This window comes from Chaetura pelagica, unplaced genomic scaffold, assembly GCF_000747805.2.
Source record: "Chaetura pelagica isolate M959 unplaced genomic scaffold, ChaPel_1.0 scaffold47, whole genome shotgun sequence".
In the NCBI taxonomy this organism is placed as follows: Eukaryota; Metazoa; Chordata; class Aves; order Apodiformes; family Apodidae; genus Chaetura; species Chaetura pelagica.
The window spans coordinates 3,554,238-3,582,213 of NW_009954140.1; the positions used below are offsets into that span (position 1 = coordinate 3,554,238).

The 27,976-nt window shown below is 39.4% G+C and overlaps 1 protein-coding gene across 2 annotated transcripts; it reads right to left on the minus strand.

Annotated features, from left to right (window-relative positions):
* Positions 1–1,913: 1,913 nt before the first annotated feature.
* TEX2 (testis expressed 2) lies at positions 1,914–26,937 on the minus strand. 2 transcript variants are annotated; one of them, XM_010002692.1, is made up of 11 exons: positions 25,300–26,937; positions 20,062–20,262; positions 18,078–18,414; positions 16,668–16,915; positions 15,284–15,433; positions 13,812–13,911; positions 9,889–10,021; positions 5,638–5,760; positions 3,521–3,730; positions 3,173–3,293; positions 1,914–2,674 (listed from the first exon to the last, which is right to left on the minus strand). In XM_010002692.1, the coding sequence occupies exons 1-11, from the start codon at positions 26,917–26,919 to the stop codon at positions 2,552–2,554; spliced, it is 3,366 nt and encodes a 1,121-aa protein (XP_010000994.1). In that variant the 5' UTR covers positions 26,920–26,937; the 3' UTR covers positions 1,914–2,551. The 2 variants fall into 2 exon arrangements, with proteins under 2 accessions (XP_010000994.1, XP_010000993.1); XM_010002691.1 differs by having other exon boundaries at positions 16,668–16,936; positions 25,300–26,919.
* Between the last annotated feature and the right edge of the window lie 1,039 nt (positions 26,938–27,976).

Consider the following 27,976-nt stretch of genomic DNA (forward strand, 5'->3'; position numbering starts at 1 on the left):
CCGGGGGGCCCTTCCCGGGGCGCTGCGGCCGCCGGGCCCGGGCTGGGGTGGGAGGCGGGGATGCCGGGGGAGAGGAGCCAAGTTATTCGTGCTCTCGGCTTCACCGCACAGCCTAGGCTAAGTACATTCCAGGGTTCACTTTGTGAAGGAAATGTCCAGCTAATAGGTAGTAAAAGTGCTGGGATTTGTTTAGTTTTCTATATATAGAAAAATCCATGTTCACACTGGTGAGAGGACTGGACATAAAGGAGCAGCAGCAGTCCAGGAAGACAGAAGATGCCCAGGCTTTTGCCATCAAACCTACTACAGAAGGTAGCTGTGCCCCCTCTGTTCAGTAATTCTGCCTAATCATTTCAAAGCAAGTGAAAAAAACATGTTTTTGAGGTATATTAATCACGTGAATACTAACTGTTGCAGTGAAATACAGATTATCTTCACTAGACTAAATTAAATCCATTTAAGCTTTTCTTTTTAGAGCTAGAACAGCCTCAGCATTGGTTAACCCCAAAACCATCTGCCACAAGAGGCAAGGTTTTGAGACAACCTGCAGAAGACAGGGGCTGAGCACTATGTAGAAATAAGTTTTAATGGAATAGTTGTGTTGAGATGGGATAAATTTATTTAATAAAACAAAGCAAGCAGATTGTAGTTACCCACAGTTGATGAAGTGCAATACGACAATCTTGTGTAATAAGTCTAAATCTGTTTACACATTAGTGCAGCTAGTCTTCTGACTTTTAGTTATTGCACATAGAAATTAAATCATAGAAAAGACCTGCGTACGAGACATGCAGACTTCATGAAAGGCAATTAATGCCTACACAATCAGCAAACCCCAGAATATACACAGCCTGGAATGGTCAAGGAGGAGTTCAGGTAACAAATACAACCTACTAATATTTCAATTAAAGGTAACCAAAATAGGTGTTCAAATATAGAATTAATTTTAAATATATTAAATGTAGTTTTCTTTTGTTTCAGGCAAGGTGCTGTTTAAAAAACCTTCAATATAATAGCTTCATTTAGAGATGGTAGATCATCAAGTTACACATGGAAATTGATTAACATCAAATGTGAAAACACAACATACAAAAAATTTTTTTAGAAATTCTAAAAAAAAGGAAAAAAAAGAAAAAAAGGAAATCTTGTTATAAAAGGAGAGCCAAAACTCACCTTCTGTGTAAACTGAAACGTTTTCTGACATCCATGAACAGTTGGCAGCACAGTATCAGAAGAATATTACATGTGTTAAACAGTGGATATGTAGTGTTCAAATAAGGAATTTACTGCATACCTTTAATTTTGAATCATACCAGATAGAAATAAAAGGCAGTTCCCCTCCCCCTTAGTTTTGGCCGTTAATTAGCAGAAACAGTCTTAAATTACATTGCAATCAGCTTGAATAACTGCAAGGTTTGAATTCCTATTCCACAAAGTCAAAAAAAACCCAATGCATGGGGATCAAAGTCTTTCAGTCACAGCTGTCCTTACCAACATCAAGCTGTTTGATGTCTGGAGTTACAGGCTGCAATGCAAGAATTTGGTCCCATGCTTTGTGTGTAAACACAGTGAAATGGAAAAGACTCACAGCAACAAACTCCTATCAGAAAAACATTTGGTGTGTTTCATGGTAGTAGCAAGAGGCTCTACACACGGTAGGGTAAGTACTTCTGGTGATGTGCAGTATTGACATTATGTGTGTGCTCATGTCTGTATAAACATTCAGAATTAATAATGACCCAAGGTGATTGTACCTCACTGTAAGGCGGCTTCCTATGGTTTGGTCTCATGGCTTTACCAACTTTTTTTCTCCTCATGTATAAAAATCAGTCAGTCCTACCTTCACTGATTAGTGGTGTGTATTTTATGGCTACTTGCTTCCAAAAAAAAAACCACAAAACAACAAAAAACAACAAACCAACCACAATTTCTGTATGAAAAAAGTAATATGAATATACCACACTGAATCACAACCTCACCTATACACCCCATTTACATTCTTTATCCTGAAAGCATTTCATATTTCAATTGCTTGACACAAGCTATTGACTGCAGAAGTGAAAGAACATAAAACAGTTCATTCTACACCTCCAACTGCCTGAGAAAGAAAAATATTCTTCCAGTTTTATAAATTCCTTCCTTATTTAGGATTTTTTTTTCCCATTTGGCACGCAGTTCCTTTGCTGCCAAACAACCTTTCAATGCTTTAACACACGTTAACATAGCATGAAAACAGGCTGAACAAAAGGTGTGTCCTTGTTCTACTACAGCTAGGTTCCTCCTCCCTCCCCCAAAGAACAGATCATTTCAGCCTCCATGTTAAACTCCTGCTGGCAGCCAGTACAGAAATAAATCAACAGCTTAATGGAATGAAACTTCATGGAGCTGAAGGACACAGGAACAGTAACCAGGCAAGTGAGCACAAAGGTATGGTTATAGGCAGTCCTTGGTGGGGGGAAGTGGCACGAGTTAAGGATAAGAACTACAGCACAGTTTATAAAACCATGAGAATCACTTTTATAATACTGTAAACTGCAAGAGTCTTCACATGTCATGGTTGATCAGAGGCCTCCGTGATCAGATCTCTAGGAGGGCACGTAGAGGAGCGGGGATCCATGGCTGAGTGCATTAAAGGAATATAAACATCATCCATGTTTGGCATGACAAAGATTTTCTGTGAAAAAGATGCAATTAAATCAAGTTACATTTCATATGCCACTCAAAACCTTAGGTTTTTCATTTGTTTAATTAAAAAATGCTACAAGTTTCCAACCATTCAGTTATGTTACACTTGTAGTTGCTGTTCAGAAATACAAGGGTTTCTGCACTTTCCATTAAACTGAGGTAGCATTACAGGAAACATTCCAACTTTTCTTAACTCTTAAGTTTCTCAGCTCTTACCCATCTGCTTCAAACTGTATTTTTAATAAAATAAGCATTTTTAATTTCTGGTTGATAATACAGGTTAGGGTTTAGAATGAAGCTGGTCAGTAAACTTGATGGATGAGACCATCTCAGAAGTCAGTTTCAGCTGAATTTTTAACGTGCTTTTCCACTGCACTGGACAATGCCAACTGGTCTTGAATGCAATAGGAAACATGCAAAAATTTAAAAACTCACTCCTCTAAACCAAAGCTATCATTTCTGAAATGAAAATGTAAAGGAAACACACCTGAAACTCTTGTTCTAGTTTTCTCTCTATCCAGTCAGTCACATGAACCAGAGTCACTTCTCTCTCACCAAGTTTTGGCCGAGCTTTTAGCTCCAGGTAGGGAGGGCTTTGAAAGCCATACCTAGGAGGGCACAAAGAACAGGTGGTGTTACCAACACTGCAACAAGCACATTCTTAAATGTGTTAACTGTGTACCTCCCCTTAACAGCAGTTCCTGCCTCATTTACAACTATTTTGCATCGCTCCCCTTCCAGAACCCATTTCAGCTGCACTGCACCTTCTGAGTTGCAATCCCCTAGGGTAGCACACACCTGGATCACTGCCCGGTCTGCAGCAAGTCCCTCTTACCATATTCTGTCAGTAGGTGGAGGTGGAATGTTAATTACTAAAGTTCCTCTGCACTCCTGTACTTCAACTGTCAGCAACAACGGAGTATTAGAGACCTCTTCAATCTTCTTCTTAATAAACTCAGTCTCTGTTGCTTTCTGAAAGTATTTTGACTTAGTAATTTTATCCACAAGTCTCATGATCTTACTTGTCCGATGTCCTCCAACATACCTTTGATAGAGAACAGAAGAAAGGACACATCAAGGTAATTTTCTGAAACCTATTGTTTGTTAAGACATCCCTGTTATAGTATTAGAATTTTTTACATGAAAATTCAGAACAAATAGATATTCACATATCCAAGCAGTACCTACCAGAGCCAGCACACAGCAGCCATATTCTGCCAGCTATCAGGTGTCTGGCAGATAGTCTGTCCAGTCTGGACTCTGCCTCCCAGATGGCACTGGACATGCAACTTTTTTTTTTAATTGCAAATGCATTTACATAATTTGTCTTGTCTATTACCATTTCAAGAAAATTGTCAGGACATCAAAGCATCAGCACAGAAGGCCCAACCATCCTGTCTCATCTATTTCGCAGTGTGTGTCAAACAGAAAGGTTTTATTTTAAGGTATTGTAGCATTTATCACAAGTATAAAGGCATTGAAAAAGAAAAGGAAAAAAATTTTGGCAGTGGGTGGAATTACATTCTAAAAATGGTTAACTATGCCTGCAAAAAGAGGCTGCTTTTTTCCTGGCAATTGTGTCAGACAGCATCCTACCTTTTAAAACAGATGCTTTAAGGACTCACTGTCTTCCCTGTCCGAAGTCAGAAATACACACCCTAAGAACATATTTGGCATTTTCCACACACTATGTTATACCTAATTGTGGCTCTTGTTGTTATGTGGCTGAGTGCCTTGCTAAGGAAATGACTTTTTCCTACCCTGCAAAAAATAGAATCATTCTTACACAGACTTCTACTTTTTTTTTTCTCAGCACAACATAAGAAACTCCTGAATTGATATAAAAGTGATTAATTCATTTCAACTTTTTTTATTTTACACTAGCTATATTGTTATCTAGAGAAAGCAGTTATTCTCTTATCAGATTCTGTAGTGGTAGTAATGCAGATGAAAGGAAATTCAGTATTTTACTTTAAAATTCTTTGTTCTCCCTCACTTTACTTTTGATAAAGATTTCTTTATACAATCTATCTATTTTTAAAAGCTATTAAATGCATCTACTGAAATAATTCCAACAATTCTTCACATTGTTCTCAAAAGGCTTTAGGAGTAAAACTGTAAGGAAACCTCCCTGGAATATTTAGAAAATGTCATGGAGTCTTTTGGTATATTCAGGGTAACATCACTGAGACACATGCAGATGTAGGCAACACGTAATTGTCTGAGGAAGCATTTCAGGCTCCTTCATTGAATGGTAGAATTTCAATCAGATGCAGAAAGAAAAAAAAAATCAGAACAGCAACCAAAACAAGGAGGACGTGGCGAAACTGATGTTAGGATATTCTCTTTGAAATTCTTGCACAGCATCAGAGGGCAGTGTTGCACAGCCCAGGCACTCAGGGCCCTTCAAGGGGAAAGAAAAAAAACAAAAACACCACAAAACCCTCAGCAAGAAAGCTAGGCTTGAGTAACAGGTTTTTTTCTTAAAAGAGGAATGCACTGGAAGTCAGGGATCAGCAGGATCAGCATGGGTTTAATGCTCCCGCCAGAGTGTTTCCAGTTCACACACAAAATCCTGTTCTTGGCTCTGCTACTAGGGAAGACACGGTGGGAAAGGTCCCCATCGGTTCTCTGGTCCAAAGACTTGGCTCTATCATTTAATAGTGAAGGAATTAAGGAGGTGTTAAATGGGAGAAGTGCTGTCCGGAGAACAATGCTCCCAGCATGGTAAAACACTCAGCAGAGCAGCTTCCTTTCAGTTGGTAGTACATGGCCTGATTGCTGCTCTCTGCTCTAGAAACAGGTGAGCTGCGTTTGCTTAATTGCTTGGATGTTCTCACACTGAGTCCTGTGTGACAATGAGCATTGGAGGACTGGAACAAAATACCAGTTACATTAAACCTGGAAATGGGGGGGAGGGAAGGATTAGCAAACACCATGTAGACAGCTCACCCTTCTGCTCCTGGAGGTACCTGCTTCTCTCCTGCCAGTTCAGGAGGATCATCCTCTTCTGAAGACCCGGCGCTGGAGGATTCCTCATCACTGTCTGCAAGACAATACGCCCTTGGCCTGAAACTGAAACAATGCAATTTCCAGGTCAAAGGTAATATTCTTAAATAGCTATTCAACATGCACAGCTTGGGCTGACACTACATCTACTTGTATTGTCCCCCCCTCTTTTTTTTAGAAACTCCATTTAAAAGAACAAAACTGAAACCACTTCGGAACCAGTCTGTCAGAGCTAACTTCAAAACAAAATGCATCCTCCAGTGGAATGTAACCTGCATAAAAGAGGATGGCAGGTGAATTGCTATTCTACATATTCAAATAAAATGTGAAGATGATTCAAAACACATTTAAAAGCATCTCTTTTGCTGCTCGTGGCTTTCCATGAAAGCTGAGCAGCATGTAGGCTGGACAGGTCTTTTTGTTTGCTTTAAAAACTCTGACAAAGACACGCTTTTAAATTGAAATGTAAGGACATGTGATTCTGTCTTGCACTGAAAGCAAACAAACATCATCTACCAGCTGAATCCCCAAATCCCTTGGAGATGTTAACTGAGGTGCTAACATATACAGCTTATCTTTACAAGACATATACCTTATCTTCACAGCACTTTTAACCCCAAGTCAATAAATTCCATTTTGTCTGCTCACACACACATGCAGTTTTTGCAGCCCACACGTTATCTCCAGCAATAGCAACACGTGCAAAGCACAAGAGAATAATCTTTGTCATCTGCCTCCACCAGGAAATGCACAATGCTCACACTGGCAGAGCCAAGTTGTCTCCAACAAGGGATTCCCCTTCCTGTAGCTACAGAGTGTGTAATCACTTGCCACTTTCATATAGAAAAAAGGTAATTTTCTTAACAGAAGAAGTCTAACATAACCCTGGGAAGTGGTATTTCTTAGATGTTTTGCAGAGATACTTTTGTTCTGTACAAATTTAAGTTGTAATCTCCCTTTAGTATCTCTGCTGGAAATATTCCTTTTCCTACTATATTTGTAGAGAAATTGACCTTTGGGATTGTGAATTTTTAAGCCTCTGACACCATGAATTATGTTTCCAGGATATAAGGTCTTGTTTTGTTTTCTCTGAAGAGAAACCAAGAAAGAGTAAAGCAAAAAATGTCACGGGGAGAAAAGGAGAAAATGTAAAGCAATAAAACCAAACAAGTGCTGCTCTCAGGGTACAAAATATCACACAGTAGTAACTAATTCCTGGGCTTCAGCTATGAAAGAATTTCTGTACACAATCACAGGAAAAATTTCAAATCTTTTAAACGGATTAAAACTAGGGAAGGATACAGTAAATACACTTCAGTATTAACAGATCTCTGCTGAATGAAAGAGCTTGAAATAGTTACACAACACAGGCTTCAAAAGCACAAGGTTTTAGCCCTAAGGTGTATACCCAGGACTTAATATTCTACAGCTTGTTCAGAATACAGTTTAGTCCTGTGCTTTCTGTGTGTACTCTCAGAAATTTATTTGAAGGATTTAATAACCTCACCCAGGGCATGGACTGAGGGTACTATCTGTTATTCTGTACAGAGCACAAACTGTTGGTTGCTGCATGAAGTCCTAAAGAAAAAGAACAGTCCAAGCACAGCTCACAGCACTCCTTCCTAACTGCCTGTTTAACAACTGGAGCAGAGACACCAGGACCTCTCTGCACTGAACAATTTGTTACCCAGACTATGGAATCAGAACTCTAAACCTCTTCTTCTAACCCAGAGATGCGTTTCTTACTGGAGCAGAGGGAAAGGGCACACTGAACTGAACCACCTCCCTGAGGACCTCAGGGGTGGTGGGTGGTTCATGTCACTGGCCCCGGAGCTGTTTCTCAAAGAGAAGTTCATATTTCTAGGTCAAACTACACATTTTCTACCTGGGTGTGACCTCACTTCACTTTCCTGCACGTCACACTATCCAAAGTGTGCCCAGTGCATTTTCAAAGCTCTCAAAGGTGTCACCTTCTTTCTTACAAAAAGGTGTTCCACTTGCCTGGGTAACAGGCAAACCCTGCGGGTTAATGCGGGATTTCCTCGCATTAGACAAAGCAACAGTAACAAGCTTGAGTGAGATTCCAGGGGATCTCAATGTACAATGGACCATTTATATGACACAAACATTGGCACAAAAACACTCTGGAGCTACAGTATTGTCCCTGAGCAGATTGTATTTTATGAATTGCCATTTGTCAGTTTGTTTTTACGTGGTACAACACAGCAAAAAGCACTGACGGGGTAAGAAACTGTGGTAACTTTGGGTTTGCCTGCCTTCATTTGCCTCACCACTGGTATGGCAGAACCTGCTACCATATTAATTTTATCAAATTGGCAATTAAATAGTATTCCACCCTTGCTGAGAGCTGCGTTTTGCTGAGAGTGCATGCAGGACAGCATTATCAAACTGCAGAACTGCACACTTCAGTTCTATTTCAAACAGTGACGCAGCAGCAGCAATAGAATGGACTGCAACCCTGAACCAACCATCTTGGTTTACACTGACAGTATCCAAGGACAGGTAAAACTCAGTGCTGTTTCCCCACCCTCCTCTTTCTGGATGAGTAGATGCCTTTCTTACATCCCTTTGTGGTGACTGCATCTGAAGAGGTGGTTGGTTCTTTGTTCTTGAGGGACAGAAATGACTGCAAGCAGCCAACACACATCCTTGACAGACAATGTGATTGTGGATGCAAACACATGCAGAATAGTTTGATTTGTTACAGCTATTGTCAACAGGCAATTAAAAAAGCCAGTAAAATTAACACAATGGAAAGCATACAGGAGAATCAAACTGTTTTGTACTTCTCAGAGTCTTTGTTCGTTAATATAACTGTAAATACTCATAATGTTTGTAATATCCACTGTATTTAAGGAGAAAAAAAAAAGGCAACCAAGTAACCAAATAAAACCTCATTCAAACTAGAATACATGAGACTGCTCTTTATGTAAAGCTGGCACAGAACCTGGCCCTGTCACAGGGAACAGTGCAGTTAATGGCTGTACCTGCAAGCCATTGGTTGCTTAGCTACAGACATTTACATTTGCGTTGCTGGGGGCACAGTGCTCAGCTCGAATCAAGCTGATTTTTAAATATTAAATCAATGTATTCACTTATTATTTCTGAGGTTGTTCTTCCACTAGACAGATATAAAAATACACAAAGGAAAACCTGAAGGGATGGGGAAGAAAAGAGAGAATTCGATTTGTAAAGAGATTTCCTTCTCAATCCTCCAGTTTTTGAAAGAATAAGATTTTTCAAAATTCACACCTACCCATTATACTGATGTCAATTCAGAAATATTTATCTCAGGCAGTGAAAACGAGATTCTAGGTCGATTTTAAATCCTCTAAATTTCTACCAGTGTATGAGATCATTCAGCCATTAGTTTTTCCACATATATCTTTTTGCCATGACTGCACTGTAATGTGGTGCTGCTCTAAGTATTCAAGATTTCTCAGAATAAATGGTCAGAGCTACAGCAGGAGCATAGAAAGCATCTAGTATCTTAATTCTGAACATTTTGTTCTTATCTAAACAAACAGCCAGATATAGAGAATATTTTCTTGATTTGTTGGCAGTGGTTGTACACTAAATCAGGGACCACCTACTGTCCAGGGACTACAGATTCCTGGAGTACAAAGAGAATACAGCACAAAGAGAATCAACACCCCACAGCAGACAGGATGGATATTTGACAGGTATCACTCACTGGGGTAATACAAATGGGCAAACTGATTAAATTCCAATAACATCATAAAAATGAGAGGGAAAGCACAAACAGAAGTCAGGTAAGTTAAAGTATGTGTTTTTTCTGATCTGTTCATCCATAAGGTATTTCACTTAGACACAGCAGGTAAATAACAGTGGGCTATGAGAACTGGAGACAAGAGTAGGGGTGTGATTATTCCCATGATGCAATAAAGCTATTGAAAAAGCCTTTGCATGACAATTGCAACCTATTTTTCTCTTCCAGGGCTGCTCCCTACTACATGGTTTACCTGCTGTAGCAGCATGGTAACTACATCTGCCTCCAATGTTCAAGTCTTGCTGTGTAAGACCCCTAGTCACCCAACATTTTAAAATCCTATTACAATATATATTTTGAAAATGATTGTACTACAAAAGCCTCTTACTAAGACAATTATCAGTGGTGTAATCTCCTTTGATTCTACCTCTGCAAGACCTTACCCTTCTTTGCCAATCTCTCCAACTTTCAGCGCTTCACCAAGCGGCTCTTTACCAAGTTTGGTCAAGTTCATCTTGGTCTCTAGGGTCATCAGAAAAGATCCATTATAGGACATTTCCAAATCAACCCAAAGCCCTAAAATTAAAAACAACAACAAAGATGTCATTTTAAGAACAGTCACAACCACTTTTATTTTCCTGTCAAGCCAAAAGTAATTTTAAAAAGTCTCTATCACTTTTTCCAAAGAGAAAACCTGCTTTTTTTCAGCTGATGATGTCGTTAGCTCAAGATAATGAAAAGCTTATCAAAGCAAGTTTACTGTTCTCAATAAGGTTATGGGACAAAGCTGAATGTTCAGGTATGAACCAGAACTCACAACAAACAGGGTGATTACTTAGAACAATTGTAGATGTCTAGTCTTAAGTTAAATCTTATTGCCTGAGCAGACTATGCGCTTACTGCAATCATCAAAATAATTGTCTTGGGAATAATGGAAAGATTAGGTCCTGCCTCTTAAGTGACACCCTCCAGTCCCATCCATTAAAAAAGCTGTAGGGTATTTGTGATTCAGAGATCAGAAGTCAGATGCCACTAAGCATAGATTATGTATCTTTTCCAGACATGGCAGCTGCACACAGGATGCCCTACCAGTATCTAGCACATCAACCCCTTAATGCATTCTACTTATCTGCAATAAATTAACAGTAACTACACTTTGAATTTGATTGATCTAGAAATAAAACTTTTCTTTTTTTTTCAGTTAAAGAACAACAGTTTTATTTACTGCAAAAAGAAAAATCAGAAGAATGGCACTGTCCCCACTCCCACCCATTTATAGTAACAAAAACACACACAGCTCCTAAAGACCAGGGACACTGATCCACAACGATATTACATGTCAGAAGCAGAACTGAAGGCAAGAAGTTTCTTTACTAACCCAAATTATTCTTTTCCATCACAAACCACCAGAACTCAAACACAAGCCTAAGTAGGTTTGTTACTATAGCCAAGCAGCAGGAAGATCTGAAACTAGAAAACAGCTCGAGAGACCTTTTGGGTCACCAAGGAGCCAGCATGCTTCAAATACCAATGCTGTTTTAACAGCAGATCAAATTCTGCAAATGTTGCCATTACTGAGAGGGAAAACTCCTTCTGGCCAGAAAATGTTGATACGCATATTCTGGAGTGAAAAAGGGAGGGAGGGGAGAAAAAGAGGGTGGAGAGCTGGGCAGATGGTACCATTTTTTCAGAGTTATCTGGTTCCCTAGTCTTTACAGTAAATACTACAGCATATGCTGTCACTCAGACAGGCCTGTATTGACAGAAACAAGGTGGGGCTTTTTTCCCTAACATTGTTAACAAATTTAGGTACTTAGAGGAGCCATATAATTAAAAAAAAAAATTTCCTTGTAGTCTCTGCTAAAAAGTATAGATGAAACAAAGTGCATCACAATGAGTAACTGCATTTGAAGCCTTGCAAAAACCTATCTCAAATGACTGATTGTCTCAAACACTTCAGTTCGTGTTTAAGTGTTCGTTTTGGATACTGGCCTGAAGTTTCAGGATGTTATTTTTCTCACTGGTGGTTTATTCATAGGTCAATTTACCAAGAAATACATTTATCCTTAAGAAAACAAACATTTCCAATTACCATCCCCTCATTTACTTACATCCTTTTAAGTACAAAAGCAAAGCAAATTATTAGATTAATTACTCACTGCAAACCCTTAAAACCTCAGATACCAAGAGTTCACATGTCATTTGCAACATGAAAGAATTTACAAGGATTACAAATTCTACCATAAATGTTTGCTTGTCAAAGTTTAACTGAACAAGAAACTGAAGGAGTTAATTGTTCTCACTGGTGTTGTTGGCAATTAATTGAAGCCAGGTGTTCAGCAGTCTCCTAAATCTCATCTCATGTCTCAGAACTAGAGTCTTGTTATAACTAGTTATGAGAACCTAGAAAGGAGTTCCAAAAAATGTCTAAATCTAGGCAAAAGGAAACACACTGACAAAAACCCCAAAGTGTATGTTCGTTTAGAAAGAAACCACAAAACCACCTGGCAAGCATCATACATGACGTTATTTTTTAAAAGTTTTCACTTTGTTTTCTGTAAGTCAAAATTTCTACCAATGGTGAAGTCACTTTGCTACTGGGCACACCAGAAGATGGGATCAGTACCATGGAAAACCCACTGTCCAACGCAGGAAGCAGATGACAAGAAGCAGCAATATGTTTTAGTTCCCCAAATGCTGATTCCACATGAGCTTATTCCATCTATTCGATTTTCGTTTCTCTTCATGACAGTTTCGGTTCCTCATGATGACAGAACAGTTTGCTTTTTTCAAACAATTTGGTTTAGAAAGCTCAGTGGAAAACATACTTTCAAGAAGTTGAGGGCAAAGCACCCATTGTTTTATGTGTTTTGGCTTTTCCCCAAAGGGTTGCACATCCCAGGTGAGCAAGGGCAAACAACAGCATTTGGTTACAACAGGCAGCACTGGTTAACATTAGGTATGTCCGAAAGAATTTTCATAATTCCCCAAAGCCTGGTTTTTTTCACTTTCAAAAGGGAAAGGTTAGAGCCACCTTCCTCATGCTTTTAGTTATTGATTTGAATGCCACAACATTTTTAATACGAGTGACAAAGTTTATTTATTTCCTCCTCAATTTTATGCATCGAGTATTCTTGCAAAGGTCTGATGCTAACTGATCATCTGAGGCAGAGAAGAGCACTGCAACAGGAGTGGCAGAAAAATGAGTCTTACATGAAAACTATCATTGAATAAACCTTAAATAGACCAGGTCCAGACTATATATAATATGAGCAAAAACAAAACCTAAATTGCTTCTGAGCAGAAACTGGCCGATTGTCTGATACTGTGCACAAGTGACTTCTACCTCACTACCCATGTATTGATTTTAACATAACCTAAAACTGATTTTGACACCTTCATCTAAAAATGGAAAGAGGAGTTTAAAACAAAAATAAGTTGTTTGCCATGCAATCCATAGCTGTACCACAACAGGGCGTCCAAGGAAATATTTCCCCTTAGACCAATTAGAAACTTCTCCACCTTGAGTTAATTAATTCTCTTTCACTTCTCCAGCCCAGCATAACAAAATGGTAACTACAGGAGAGAATGGTGTGAGAGGAGACAAGAAACCCTTAATAAAGTCAGAAAAAAATTAAAAATAAAAACTGGTCTGATTAAGTATCTTAGAAAAAAGGTGGCATCTACCTCTCCTCAACCTGTAGAACAAATAGTTTTGAAAGTATAAAACATTAACCCAAGTTTGTCTTTTTGTAAAACTACTTAAGTGACAAGAGTATCCTCAGATATGCTCCTGGGACCATATGCAAGCCAGAAAGAACAGAAAAGGAAAAGTTCTGATTCATAAAGCAGCAGTACAAAAGTCATACTGCTTTTTAAAAAAATCCGTATTTGATATTAAGGACATAAAATGATCCTGTATTTAAGTTTCTTTTCAAAGCAATCCTATTCTTGTTTTCTGAGTTATTGCAAGCTGTCTTTTTTTCAGCTGTCAGAACAGCTCCTCTTGAAGAGAGCAAGATCTGTTCCCTGCTACAGAAGAATCAGACCTGACTTGAGGAGATGCACATTGCCTCTGTAGTCCATGACAGAGCATCAGATAGAGGTCTGCATCTCTGTTGCATGCAAAGGTCAGTTTAGTCCAGTTATTATTTCCAATGGAAAGACATGATCCTACTTCCACATCTCCAGAACTGTTTATACCACACCTGATTCTACTGCTATTGGACGTACAGACCAATAAGCTCTTATTAAGCTTACCTTCCTCTGATTAGATCACCCACAAGATAAACAGATCAAAATTCTGTTTTCCACAAGTAGGAAAGCATGAACCTGGCAAGACCAGAAGGGGAAGCATCTATTTTACCTCTGTGATCAACAGAAGGTTTGAAGGCTTGCAGGATCTTCGGCACTGCTATCCCCATGTCAAGTTCAGTTAGAGTCAGCTCATTCATGAAGTATGGCAGCTAGAAGAACAGAATGTAAAACTCAAAGCCATGTTATGGAACCTAACATCATAGCTATCTGAGAGAAAAAAAGTCATTAAACTTAAGACCAGTCAGGTCAGAAAAGACATCAGTGAGAGAACACAACAACAATTACACATTTCTTCCAAATCTAGGATTTCCTAGTTACCAGTTTCAAAGTAATATTTTAGAGAGAGATTCAGCATCTGAACTTGGTTTTAAACTATGCTGAAGTTCAGATGCTGACCTTTAACCCTCCAGCATAGTCTTTAGTCAAAGTGTGTAAAAATCTCAAGAATGAAGTGTAAATCTTATTTTACAGTGAATAAACAACAAAGACTTATCTGGATTTCAAATTCAGTCACATATTTTATAGTTGCAGTTACACCAGTGCCTCAGCTATTTTTATATTTGGCAAATTATTTCACAGCACATTAGCTTTTAAATCTGTATCATAATTTTAGTATAATAGAGGCCCAGAATCACAATTATTTGGTTATCTACTGTATTTTTACTTGATAGAAATTTTATCTCCTGTGAACAGCCAGTGCTCTAACCTATCAAAACCAAATCCATCCTCCATTAAAGTCATTCCCCTTAAACTGCTGCCCGTGAGATGTCTGGGTACTCTGCAGTCACAATTGTGGAAAAAAGCCAGGGCAGAATGGAGGTTACTGTGCCCAAAGCACAGGGCTCTCTCACAGCTGGTGCAGACAGTTAAATTGCAGAGCTTTTGTCAGCAAGACTACATCTTTGCCTTTAGGAACAGGCAAACTCCTCCCCACACATCAGGAGCTAAACAGCCCTGTGATTAACTGCTGCTGTTCAGGAGTTACAGAATGCAAAGGGAAGACCCAGAAGTCATTCGAAAGCATCTTTCCTCCCTTCACCCTTTGAGCCTAAGCAGCAGATGCACAATTACATCCCATCACCCCACAGACAGCTCCTTTCCTGACTGCTACTCCCACTGACCTCTCCTGCAAGCAGTATGCATGAAGTTAACAGCACATTAGAATTGTGGTTCCCTGATCTCCTTCATCTTAAAGCCGACCTATGATTTCCCAACGTAGATTTCATAACTTATGAGTAGTTCTGTTTAACCCTAGAGCAAATACAATAATACTTGAACTTTTTTTACATTAAAACTTCAGACACAAATAGTTCCATCCAGCTAAAGCAGCAAAGTTAACATGTTGAGATACCACTGTGAAATGGATAGCAAAGCTGAACTGGAACTCTGCATCGCATTTTTATGTAAAAGACAAGTACCTAAGTGCAAAATAAGTGTTTCTTCTACTGTTTTCGAACTCAAAGACTGCGTGTTTGCTTTCTTCCATAGGGAATGTGTAGTGCAAGTCTTCATATAAGTTACCTTTATTTTGCTAAGTTTCATTTGGATCTTCTTTGACACTAGATCAGACCAATACTTTTCTCCTAAAAAATCCCAAAATATTCTTCCAAGCAAAGCATTCACCCAGGCCTCCTGTTCCTCTTCCTCAGCTTCTACGTGGGCATCTGGTAACTGAAAACACAGAACAGATTATTCAGCTCTTCAAGTTCTATAAACTAAATTTCTATAAACAAAAAAGGCCTCATTTTCATTTACATTGGGAAGTTCAGAATGACAGCCTGGCTTAGCTAAGAAAACTAAACACTCAGCACACATAGTAGCTTTACAACCACATCAGCTGGCCTGACATGAGCCTGTCTGTCATCATCCTGACAGGCAACAGAGTAAGACTACATAGATATGGGTTCACCTCTGGCAATGAAATGAGAAAGTTGTATGTAATTTAACCTCAAAATATAAGAAATAAAAACCCCATCTTACATCCCTAAATCCAGTTCAGAAACATCACAAATAGATAATAAACAAATGCAGTACAAGGAAACACACCCTTCTAATGTTTGCATTTAGGATGCAGGAAACCTACTGTTCCTTCAGTTGCATAAAAGGTTTTGTTCACAGTCCAAGAGGATTATGTCTCGGTCTCAAAACAGCTGGACATACATGTTCAGATGTTGCACCACTGACTACTGATGTGAAAGCAAAGGCAGCTGCAATAATTACAGGTGTGTACATGCTATCATGTCCTTCATTAAAACCAGGAGGTTTCCATTAAGAAGAGACAACATATTTGACATCTCTCAAATGCCTGCAATGACAGGAGGATTTGCCTTTTGTTAATCCAGGCAGCAATCCTGAAGCCAGCAGAAAAGCAGTGCTTTCTAAGAGCAGTCAGGTAGATACTTCAGTTCTGAACATCATCTCTTGGCAGGGGTTGCTCCAGTGGCTGCAGCCTCACGCAGGCAGGGCTGCTGGGTTAGCTTCTGCTGTGACGCACAACTCCTGCCAGCACCATTGATCTATTTATAGAACGATTTCTGACACGTGCCAGATTCAGCAGCAAATTCATCACTGCTTCAGGGTTGTCAGAAGCAATAATACCTTTTTTCTAGGGAAACACAAGATGTTTTTATTAATATGTTATACACATATATTAATATGTGGCCTTCTGGTCTTTTCTGGACATTATATAAAAGTCCAGCAACAAAGTTACATCACATGAATGACATATTGAAAATGAATGGTGATGGTACTTCATGGCCAGGATATGTTTAAGAGTGTTGTACTTTATACTAAGGTTCTGTTTATTAAGAGTGATCCAACTGCAGTCCATGAGACCAAAGGATTAATCCAATGTAATCAAATCCTTAGACTGGACATTAGGAAAATCTGGAGGGAAAAGCATTACCTTTTTCACAGCTGTAGGGCTGCTGTCTGCACTGAGGACTGGACTACCTGAAGGGCTTTTCTTTTCAGGAGGAACACACTTTGCCATATAAACGTTGTAGTCCAGAAGCATTTTCTGCCGCACGTTGCCAGCCAGATCCTTGTGCTTCGGCTGGGATGCAATTTCTTCTGCACTTCCCTTGCTGCTGCTTCGGCTGTGTGTGAGAACTCCAGACTGAGCATCAGCTCTGCTGTGTGCTGGCAAGATCCCTAAATCAAAAGGAATAATACCTGTTTAAGAGAAAAGGAACCTGGCAGTCAAATAGCAGAGTGTGTGACCAAACACTTAAAAGGAACAAAATTAGCTAGCAGATTCAATTTGTTCTGAAAAAAGACCACTCAAAGCACTGCTTTCTCATTTTGAAGGGTAGAAGTAAATTCTACTACAGTGTGCTTAGGTGGTCCTAAGCCCAAAATAGTCAATATTTGGTATGACTCAGCACTCAGCAGGATGTGTGACTGGAAAAATCAGCTGATCAATAGCATATTTAAATATAGACACTCACATATGTACAACATATGGCAGAATTCCCAACAGTCCTGCTGGGGAATGCCTAAAATAAAAGTCAGGTGATGAAAATGTACCTATAACTACACTTTTTAATTATTATTTAATTGTAGACTGTTACAATTAAAAGGAATGTCAAAAGCATGTAACTATTAGAATCTTAATTAGCCATTAATTTTTGCATTTGCATTTCAAGAAGTTATGTGCCAGAAATAATGATGTTAATCAATTTTTTAAAAGCTTCTCAGTGAGTGAAGACAGAAAAGCACGAGTCATTCAGTTTTAAAATTATATCAGGTGATGTTTAAAATTAATATTTCAAATGTTTGATCAACACTGTAGACTAACACGTTTGTTGGTTCATATATGTATGTATTAGCACACAACTTTTTATTTAGACAAAAATGTCCTTGAGATATTAACCCATGAGAAAGCTCTTCAGTCTTTACAGGAGATTGGAGTGGAAGGAATTCTAGAAAAGGAAAAATGGGTAATAAGAGGAATGACTAATACTGCAAATACTGACATCAGTTCAATAGTACAGAAAGAAGAAAAGGATTGAAAAATTCAGCATTGTAAAAATAATAGGAGTTGCTACAGTCATGGAAAACTACTGTATTCACATTAAAAATAGTAAGAATAGTTGAGGGAATCTAGCCATATACATATATGGCCAAGATAGGACAAGGCAGGGTGAGAAGGTGGGAATGAGAGGCCAAGATAAGGAGCAGAAAAGTGCCTTTACTATTAATCGTTTGTAAAGATCACTGTGGCTCCACAAGTGTTGTAACTAACACAGAGAAAAAGTAACTTGGATTTGTTTCTTTTAATAGACACTTTTACTAGAACACAACATTTGAATACCTGTCTTGCTTCCACATAAACTGGATGGCTTCTTTGCTTCAGATTTCAGCTTAGATGCAAGAAGGAACCTTCTGAACCATTCCTCCTTCTCTCTACCTGTCCTTCCAAAGAGGTAAAGCACTTGATCCTTTTGGCTAGTGTACTTTGCACCATCCTGAGGTTTCTTGGATTCTTCATTGTTCAAGTCTATGCTTTCAGCAGGTAACTTTTCCTCTGTATTCTCTTTATCAGTCTGGGCCTTAGCCATAAAGTCCTCCTGTCTAGCAAGTTCAATGCAAATTGGGTACTTCTTATTCCAAATCCGTTTTCGTGCCAGACTCTTAGGAACCAGGGAAATCTGAAGCATAAATGAAAGGGTTTAATTAACTTACTTCTGAGTTGCATCTTCTGTGTTTCTGTAGTCACACAAAGAATACAGGAATGAGATACACAGATCCTACAGTGAATCTGCTGGGTCTAACTGTCTCTTAAGTTATAGCTGGTTGATATCCAATCCACAGCTGTCACTAGGTCTCTGGTGAACCACAGACTTGGAATTAAAACAAAGACCATTTAAGTAGCTTAGACTTCTACAGTCACATGAAGAAACTCAGTTTTCATTTAAAGATCTTATTCTCATACTTATGCAGAAAAAATACAAAGAACAAGAACCCTATTTATGTGACTAGGGAGTAGGTAACAAGAATCCAAACTGAGTTTTAAAACTCAACTTTTCAGGCACATTACATGAAACTGAGTGTTTGAATGTGGCAATAGTATCATCAAGTACATCAGAATCAAGGAATAAAAGTGATTTGCAGATAATTATATTGTCAATTCAGTATATTCAGACAGAACTGAAACAAAGCAAGTGATGAGAAGAGCAATGAGTTAAAATTTCTAAGCTATGGGCTGAACTTACTCACGTTTTCCAAAAACTGTGGTTAAATATCTTGGAGAATAACCATAGTTTGCTTATTATATTAATGGTGCCCAGCACTTTTGCATCCAGTCAGGGTGGGGAAGTAGGTGAGGTGCAGAAGTGCTGGAAATTTTTCTGAGATACCATGGGGAACTATTGTCAGGCAAATGCTCTTGTAGCATGTAGCTTTGCTGTCTTCATTACAAGATACCAAACCTGCAACAGGCAGGAATCTGAGGTTTTGCTGCATCTTTTTCACCATCTTGCTTTAAGGGAAGGCAGAGCTGGCAGCAAGCTTCTTTCACATAGTGATTCAAGGAAATGACAGAAGGTTTTCCTCACTTCCTCTTGGTCCCTATCTCCCTCTAACTCCCACCATCAATTGAAGCAGCTTCCTCCTACATCTGTACTGCCAAGGCCCTTTGTTGATGCAGCACATTAAAAATAATCCATTCTTTTACTAATGTGGTATTGATGTATTACTTAATACAATGCCAATAGAATCAACTTCACATGGCAACTCTTCATAGATTTAATGGAGGCAAATAACATGTAGAAAAACCTGTCTCAGCATTATTCCTGATGCACTCTTTCAACCGTAAATATCTCGGTCTCCTTCAGCGGGTACCAACAGCAAGTCCTGCCTGTTCCAGCCACCTCTCACGCTCATCTTTTACATTCATAAACAAAGTATGCTCCCCCTTCAAGTGAAATGCAGATGTTGCCTGAACTGCCTTGGGATAGAGACAATCACCGAAGATTATGCACTGTGATTTAGGCTTCAGAACAGTCACACAGTAATCTAATGCATGGGGAACAATTCTCTAAACTCCCATGTGTTAGCTTCTGCTTTGAACTGACAGAGGAAAATCATGCCCTTCCTTTACTGTGTAAATATGTGTTCTTCTAAATCCTCAACCTTCCTCTCCAGCACAATCTTCTGCAAGTTAGTCACCACAACAGTTTTGTTTAGATAATGAAAGCACATGAAACTGGAGCAGTGAAAAAACCAACGACATTTCAAAGAAAATCTTCAAATTATTACTTGTTAAAATCAGAACTAAGTAAGGCACGCTCACTCACCTTGCTTTCTGTAAGTTCATAAATTTTCTGGCTGACATACGTGACTTCAGGCTTTGGCTCATTGTACAGAGCCCTTCTGGAAATATTCTTGTTGGGTTTTGAAAGCCGCAAGGTGCTTCCTTCAAGTCGCACATAGACAGAGTGAGTCAATGTGGCATGGTATGTTTCTGGATCATAATTATAAATTTCATTCATCCATCCCTAGAAAAGAAAACACTCAGTAAAGGGCCTTTAAGCTACTGGAAAACCAAGTATAACATGCACGCTAAAGTTTTAAATAATTACCCAAGCTTTTGCCAAGGTTATTTCACTTACTGCATAAATACAACAAAGCAGTAACACCCTAAGTGAGGTAGCACCAAACTGACAGCATGAAACAAGGACTGTATCCCAAGCACAGCACTTGTTTTTCTGAATAAGCCCTTTTGCATCTGTAGTGCGGTGCTCTTCCACCTCACCTTGATGAAATGCTGTGAAATCTGCACAGGTGGGCTTCCTGGGAAAAGACACAAGGCAGCCAGGAAGAGCAAGCTGCAGAGCAGCCCGTCTGCCTACAGCAAACATGGGCATTTTAATCACCAAGAGTCAAGGCAGAGCAAACAGTCTGTCTGTTTATAGACAGGACTGGCATTTTCACCACCAACAATTAAGGAGTGAGTGGAAGACCACAATGGAGCTTGTTTTAACACACTACCACTGTTTAACATAATTGCACAAGTTTTGTAACTGCCCAGTTACAACACACGCATCATACATGTGGATTAAATGTCATTTGTTTCTGTGCAGTAAAAGAATCAGAAAACAAACAAGCCAGCCCTGCTGTAACAAGCCTGTAATTGCTGACTAACCATGGGGGTGATGTTACTCCTCGAACATCTGATTACAGGAAATGCAAGATGATAAATGGGGCAGAAGACAAGCCAGAATACTCATTCAAGGAGGACAAGTTTTTCTTCTCTTAACCTGCCCTACAACATACTTCAATAATTACTTCTACCTGCACAGCTAAACCTTAATTCAGCACCCTGAATATTCATTAATGAAACAGAAAGCTAAGGAGATAGACTTAAACAGATGTACCACAGAGCATAAAGCAGAATGGCATCTTGATAAATACCCAGATGAGTATAGCAAGGGGGAGAGGATCTGCTGCTGAGAAGTGGGGATCCCTAGTATTCTTCAAAACAAAAACATTGTAACCACCTTACACAAAACATCTCAGAAACTACTGCCACATTTTAACCTTATTAAAAGTTTTCCACCCATACATAGAAATGTCAAATTTATTTTAATGCATATTTACTTCCATGCCATATAGTTTCTCAAAGCAGACAGCACATACTTTTCTCAGGTGCCATAGTAACACTAATATCTGTTTTGCTTAGTCCAACATGTAGCTCCATTTTCACTATAAACCCCGACAAATCTAGATCAATAGGCATTTATGTTCAGAAAATATTAAGTTATTCATCTTTGCTCAGCTCCAAAGCAGCCTATTTTTTATTAACAGAAATACCTATACCAACACATGCTCTTTGAAGCAGCTTTGTGCTTGGGCTTTTTGCTTGCACTGGATTATGTACCATTAACACAGAAGAAATACAATGCATGAGGAAGAGTTTTCTATAAACCATCGAGATTTTACACAGCAGGGTTGATGTTTGTTTGAGCACATCTCATTTCCTTCCTAGAAATTATTAAGCCAAGACATCTTTGAGCAGACAGCAATTAATTTTCAGCCAAGAACTCCAGCTGGACATACTGAAGCACAAGGACATCAAATGAGTTGCCTAAAGCCACCGTGAGCCCTTCACTCTGTGCAGAGCTGGAATATCCATATGGCCCGAAGATCTCTGGAGAGACTCCCACCTGCCCCCTGGATCAGATCTCTGAGCTATTTCCAGCTCAGACACCCAAGTCTGGAGCCTGCAGCCAAGTAAACATACAGACAAAAATGTGCTGCCTAAGAAGTCATCACCTTCTTCTGCAAGGTAGTTCAGCCGAAGAGCACACAAACTGGCACAAAGATAAAGGGATATTTGGAAAGTGCAACTTTATATGAAGCTTAGCCAAAAGAGCCCTTTTTATAACTGTAATAAACTAGGAAGTTATTCCCAGCAGGAGCTTTGGAAACCTCTGGGCATGTGCAGTACTCAAGAAGGAAGGTCAGAGCACACTTGAAGTTTCTTTAACATCCCGATTAAGGTGGAACTGGATGGAGTTTTCCAACACAAGCACTTGAGCTGAGCAAAGGACATGCAGCAATGAAAAGCAGGCATGATTTACAGTTCATCAGTAAAAATCCATGAACATAGCTTCAAAGACGAAAAGCTGAGAAGTGAGAAAATATGAACACCTTGGGACACACGACAAATGCACTGACTCTGTTACACCTTCTCAGCAGCTACACAATTGTTACCCAACACCCTTACAATCACTTTTAGTTTTATTCCTCAAGCACACACTGAGATGCCACAGCCACATCTGTGACACAGTGGTGCAAGGTCCAGGCTACATTCTGTGACCTAACAAAGTTCCACGAACCTCTAGTGGCATTGGGGTCTCATCGATCCAGGATGTCATCCACTAGGACCTTTTGTATCCCATTCCTTCCCTAACAGTGCCAGCTCTTCTGCCAGATTTCCTTCCCTACACAACTCAACAGCAGAGAGAGACTGTTTTGAAGATCACCACATTCTTCCCAAAAGCAGCAAGACACTGAATTTAAAGGGCAAAAATAAATAAAACTGAATCTCTGCTTCCTCAGTTTGTATATTCCTGCTTCTCTTTCAGCATCCAGGAGCCTTGAAAAGACCCACCTGCTCTTCTGATCCCTACCACGTGCCCTGACTTTCCATTTCAAACAAATGGATTAGCTACATAATCTGCCAAACACACAATGGTCAAACCCATACTGCTGCCTCTCCTGCTCACTGTATGGAACAAACTCAACACAAGTGCAAACGCTGCTTCTCTTAGCACAACCATCGGAATATTAGTAACTGAAAAAGCTGTCCAAGACTTTTACCAATGACTTTTAGCTGCTTAAGCTGCTGAATGTTCAAAATCTCAAAGCAACAGAACATAAATCCATTTAACATCTAAACCAGCAGCCTATACAGCAATTTCTGTGCAAGGGATTGGCTGCAAAAACAAAAGATACACAAGTTTAAATTGAAATATTTGGGGTTTTATTTTCAGACAGTAGCTAGCCAATAGTCAGGATGAAAGAGATTCCATACTACAACACTGCAAACCCTCCTCATACATAATGTTTTAGTTTCCTCATCTTTAAGTATGCACTATTTTATTTTCGCACTCAAGTTATTCTGTAACAGAGAAGCATGACATGGCTGAGTGTGAAATGTGAATACTTAACCAAATTATCATTCTTCACTATATTAACTAATCTGAACATGTGTACTAGCTGCTGGAATTTTCCCTATCTATCTAACCATGTTAAAGAGGGAAACAAGACAATCTGCCTCCTCCCTTCATCCATTTTCATTTTTGTAAATTGTTTCATCTAGCATAGAAAACCATTTTTGAGAAGGTTATCCAAGAAATCCCAAGATTCATTCCAAAGTTCCTGCATTTCAAGAACAATTTTAGCAGAAACACCTCCGCCCCTCTCTTTGCAAAAACAAACTGGAACAAAAGACTCAGCCTACGGAAACCGCTTTGCAACGCATCTAAACAGAGAAGTTGTGTCACCATAACGTACTAGCAACAGATGAATTTTCCTGAACTACTGAAACAACAATGGATTTCCTTGTGTAGGGGAAAAGTGACTGTATGATGGGGCCTTTTTTGTACTAGCAAAGTTGTTAAAATAAGAAATTTAGTAATTCAGGGAGGACAATAACCATAGTCATATGCTACTCTGCAGCTGCTTGCCATTTACACTGATCCTGTGATCTCCATCATAAAGGTCATCATTTGCTCTCAATTCCCAGCTGAAACTAGGAGAAAGTGCTTCACCATCAGCCTGGTAACTAACCTGAAAAAGTATTCATTTAGAATATTGGGCAGCACAGCTTTTATAAGTGATTGATAAATGAGAAAAAACGTAATGCAGTTTTTTGAGCTTTCATTGACAGGGAATCTCAAGACACAAAATAGGTCTAAGGAGGGCAGAAGTAGCCATCACCTTAACTGGAAAGCACATTTGTTTGCCAGAGGCCACTCTCAAGCATAGAATCTCTTGGGTGACTTTCAGGAATAGCATGCTGGAAAAAGGCTCCTCTTTGTACAGCTGTGATTCAAAAATGTTAATTTCTCTAGCAGGCACTGCCAATAGTGTCTTCTCATAAAAGTTCTTTTGACTGGAAAGGGTAAATTCATCATTTCCATTTTAAATGTTACTTAAAACCTTTTGTTTTCACAAAAGGGAATGCACACCTGAGTAGGCCAATAAGGAAGTCAGGTAAAATTAATGTATTGAAGAAGAAAAAAAATGTGGACACAGAAAAAAAAGTAATGGAAGCTAGAGAAATTAAGACTAAGGGAATAAGAAGAGAAGAAAACATACACTGCAGATGCAGGGGAATTGTGTACATTTTCTGGTTGGTGGGGGTGTGTTCTCCCTTCAATACCAGAGCCCCTTGAGTGAAACAGATACAGAATCTAAAGAAGCACACACTAACCAGCACAACAGTGTTTTATTCTTGCACCTTGCAAAGAACCACAGAACCACAGATGTTGTAACCCATTAGTATGTCCCTTTCATCACTCTTTCTTCCTCCCATTCTAATTAGCCAATGTTTAAGGAGAATCCATATGCTCTCCAACTATCTATGTTTTTCTTGAACGTGCTTTTGAATTTGCCTAGATTAATCAGACAAGGCAAATTACTGCCTAGAGAATAAAATAGCCCAGAAACAAAACATATCTCCCAAAATCAGCTCCAAGCACAAATGTTATTTTACACACTGAACTCTGACACCACTTGCTCTCAGTAGTTCAGCTGGATCATTTAAATTCCACCAGCAAAACCATTTGCCCTTTTACTTTTGAAGGAATTCTGTTTTTCTATTAAACCTTAAGGACACTGAAGTCTCACATATTCTTGGATATTAAACTATTTGTGCCCCTGCCAAAGCCACTGACCCTTAAGCAATACTCTATTTGCAAACGGAGATAAGTCAGCTCATTACACCTTCAGAATAAATCTAGTTCACTGCTTCTACTCCAAATAACACACACAGCATTGACACACACAAAATGCCACAGCCTCACCTTCAGTATTTCAGGTTCTTTGATGTCCAGAGCTTCTGTCTTCCATCGCTTTTTCATACTTTTATGTAATTTGAGATATTCATGAGTACGTGGAGTAAGAAGCCAAATCACACAGACAGCTATCATAAATCCAAGGGCCATTCCAAGTAAGAGTCCACTTAAGTACCCAGGGAGAGGGATAATAAAATAAGCATAGACTAACAGTGTTAAGGAGTATAAAGTTTTCACTGGTATTTTAGGCTGCTGCAGATACAGATCTCCATTTTCACTACTGAGCATAGTACCATTTTCCTCAGTCATCTCAGAATCGAATAAAGTTTCAGAAGGTTTATCGGCCTTGCTTTCATCCTCTAGGAAGGAAAAGTCTTCAGAATACAGTTCACAAAACTCCTCATCCTCTCTGCTTGCTAGTGCAGACAATGAACATTTTTCAAGTACGACTGAAGTTTTTGAACTCGTGTCCTTTGTGCTTGCAGACTGAGAGCTTTTGTTTTCCACCTCTTTAGCATGTTCCTCAGCCACTTTTGACTGATTGTTCTTATCCAGGTTAGAGCCATTTCCATAGAAGTCCCCTTCAGAATCACATTCTTCTTCCTTAATGCTGTAGTTGTTATTGCTTTCCAAATGGCCATTCAAACTGGAAAGGTTTGAGAGTTCTGAAGCACTTGAAGATAAGGCTTTGGGCCTGTGGCTACTACTTTCATCACCCATTATTTTACTGAGGAGCTGAAAAGGCTCATAGATGACTTCAGAAAGGCGCCTCTTAGTATCTTCAATCTTAGCCTCCATCTCAGGTACTTTAAAAAAGGAACGAGTATCAGAGGGAGATGTTAATGGAGATGAGGGGGCAGTTTTGGAGTCACCACCTGTAGCTCGAGGTTGGGTGAACTGTTTGAACAGATGCAAGTTCAGCTTCGAGTCGGGTGGCCTGTAAGACACAGCTTCAGGTTCCTGCTTAGAAGTGTCTGTAGACAGAGATTTCACTAAGGTTTTCATTAACTGTCTATGTCGCATCGGTGGGGTGGGTTCTTTCGGTTCCACGTCTGTTGAAAGGGACTTGACCAAACCCTTAAAAGGCTTTGAACTAGAAACTGCAGGTGATCCACTAGAGCAGATGACTGATCTGGAAGGGGATGAGGATGGGGAAGACAAGAGGCTGGATTTCTGTTCTACAGGTGGTGGTGCACCTGATAAGCTATGACACGAGTGTGACGATGGAGACAGGACTAGTGGCACTGCACTGAACATGTGGGATGTGCAAGGAGAATCCAACAGCGTTACAGTCTCTGCAGCTGGCGGAACCGCGGGCAATGAGGGCAGCAATGATGCAGAGTTGGCCATGGTGAGCGAGGTAGCTGGACCAGAAAAATCATGGCCGGTGTGCTCAAAGCAGAGGTCTTCCTTGGCTTCAAGTGCTGTTACAATGCTTTGGTCATCTAGTTCCTCACCAAGAAATTCCTTAAACTCCTCTTCCTCCTCTTCTTCCTCCTTCCCAAATGCAGAGAAATGAATAGTGATGGTTTCTTGGGAGACAGATCGTTGGACCTGCACTTTTGGTGCTGACTGCTTTGAGGACATCTCACCAGTTTTCTCTGCATGGCTACTGTTCTGACTTGTCATTGCAGGGCCCAAAGATGTGTCAGCGTCTGAGAAGAAAATGGAGTACTATGTTAAACATGTATTTTTTCCCCTTCAAACATCCTTATTTTCAAGCATTAAGCCAGCACAAGAGACAGGTTACATGCAACAGGTCAGTCAACTGAAAATTAAAACACTCTGGACACTCTTCATCTCACTGGATTTACAGTCAAATTATGGACTGTTACTAAAGAAATTGACTGTAGTTTTATTTCATTGCATAAAACATAACTACATTTTAGTTAATACCCCTTTCACATGTGCTTAATTACATCACTCTTAGTATCACTGAATGCAAGAATAGATTCAAAGACAGGCAAGGAGAAAAATACGCTTAGGGCAACTGGCAATCATTGACAGGAAAGGACCAGACTCTCTCAGATGGTCCTGAAGGAAGGATCCATATAATTTTTGGGAGGGGGAAAAACAACAAGCCACACAACAAAAATCAACAAGCAGAAGATATTTATGTTCAAAATGCTTGTTAACATATTTCCACGTAGCACTAACTGGCAATATTATGAAGTGCTGTACTGTTAAAATTACTTTCAAGTGTTCTGAAAGTACAGTTCACCTCTGATGTGTCATCTTCCTATTTTCCCTACTAGATTCACTTCAGCATTCCAGAAGCCCCATCCCACTGAAATTCTTCACTTCTAACTCCCATTTACATGGGGAGGAAATACCACAAATTTAAAGCAAGACATTGGTGACCATATACAAAGATGGATCAGGAATTACAATTCTATCTCTGCCTTTCCAGCTGTGATGCTGTACTTCATCTTCACTGTCAAGGCAGCAAGTTTACCACTTCAGTAACTGAATTATTTTTCAGAAGCTGCTAAAATGCTGTAATGCAACCATCAGGCTGAATTAATGAGAGGCCTTTATTGACATTTAAAGAGCAGCTCAAAAGAATTATTAAGTGAAGGTGAAGAAAAGTGCACTTCACAAACAGCTGTGATTTTAGACTGTTATGCAACATGCCAGTGCCACCTGTTCACCACCATCTTCTTGCTGAAGGTTGTAGCCCTTTTTA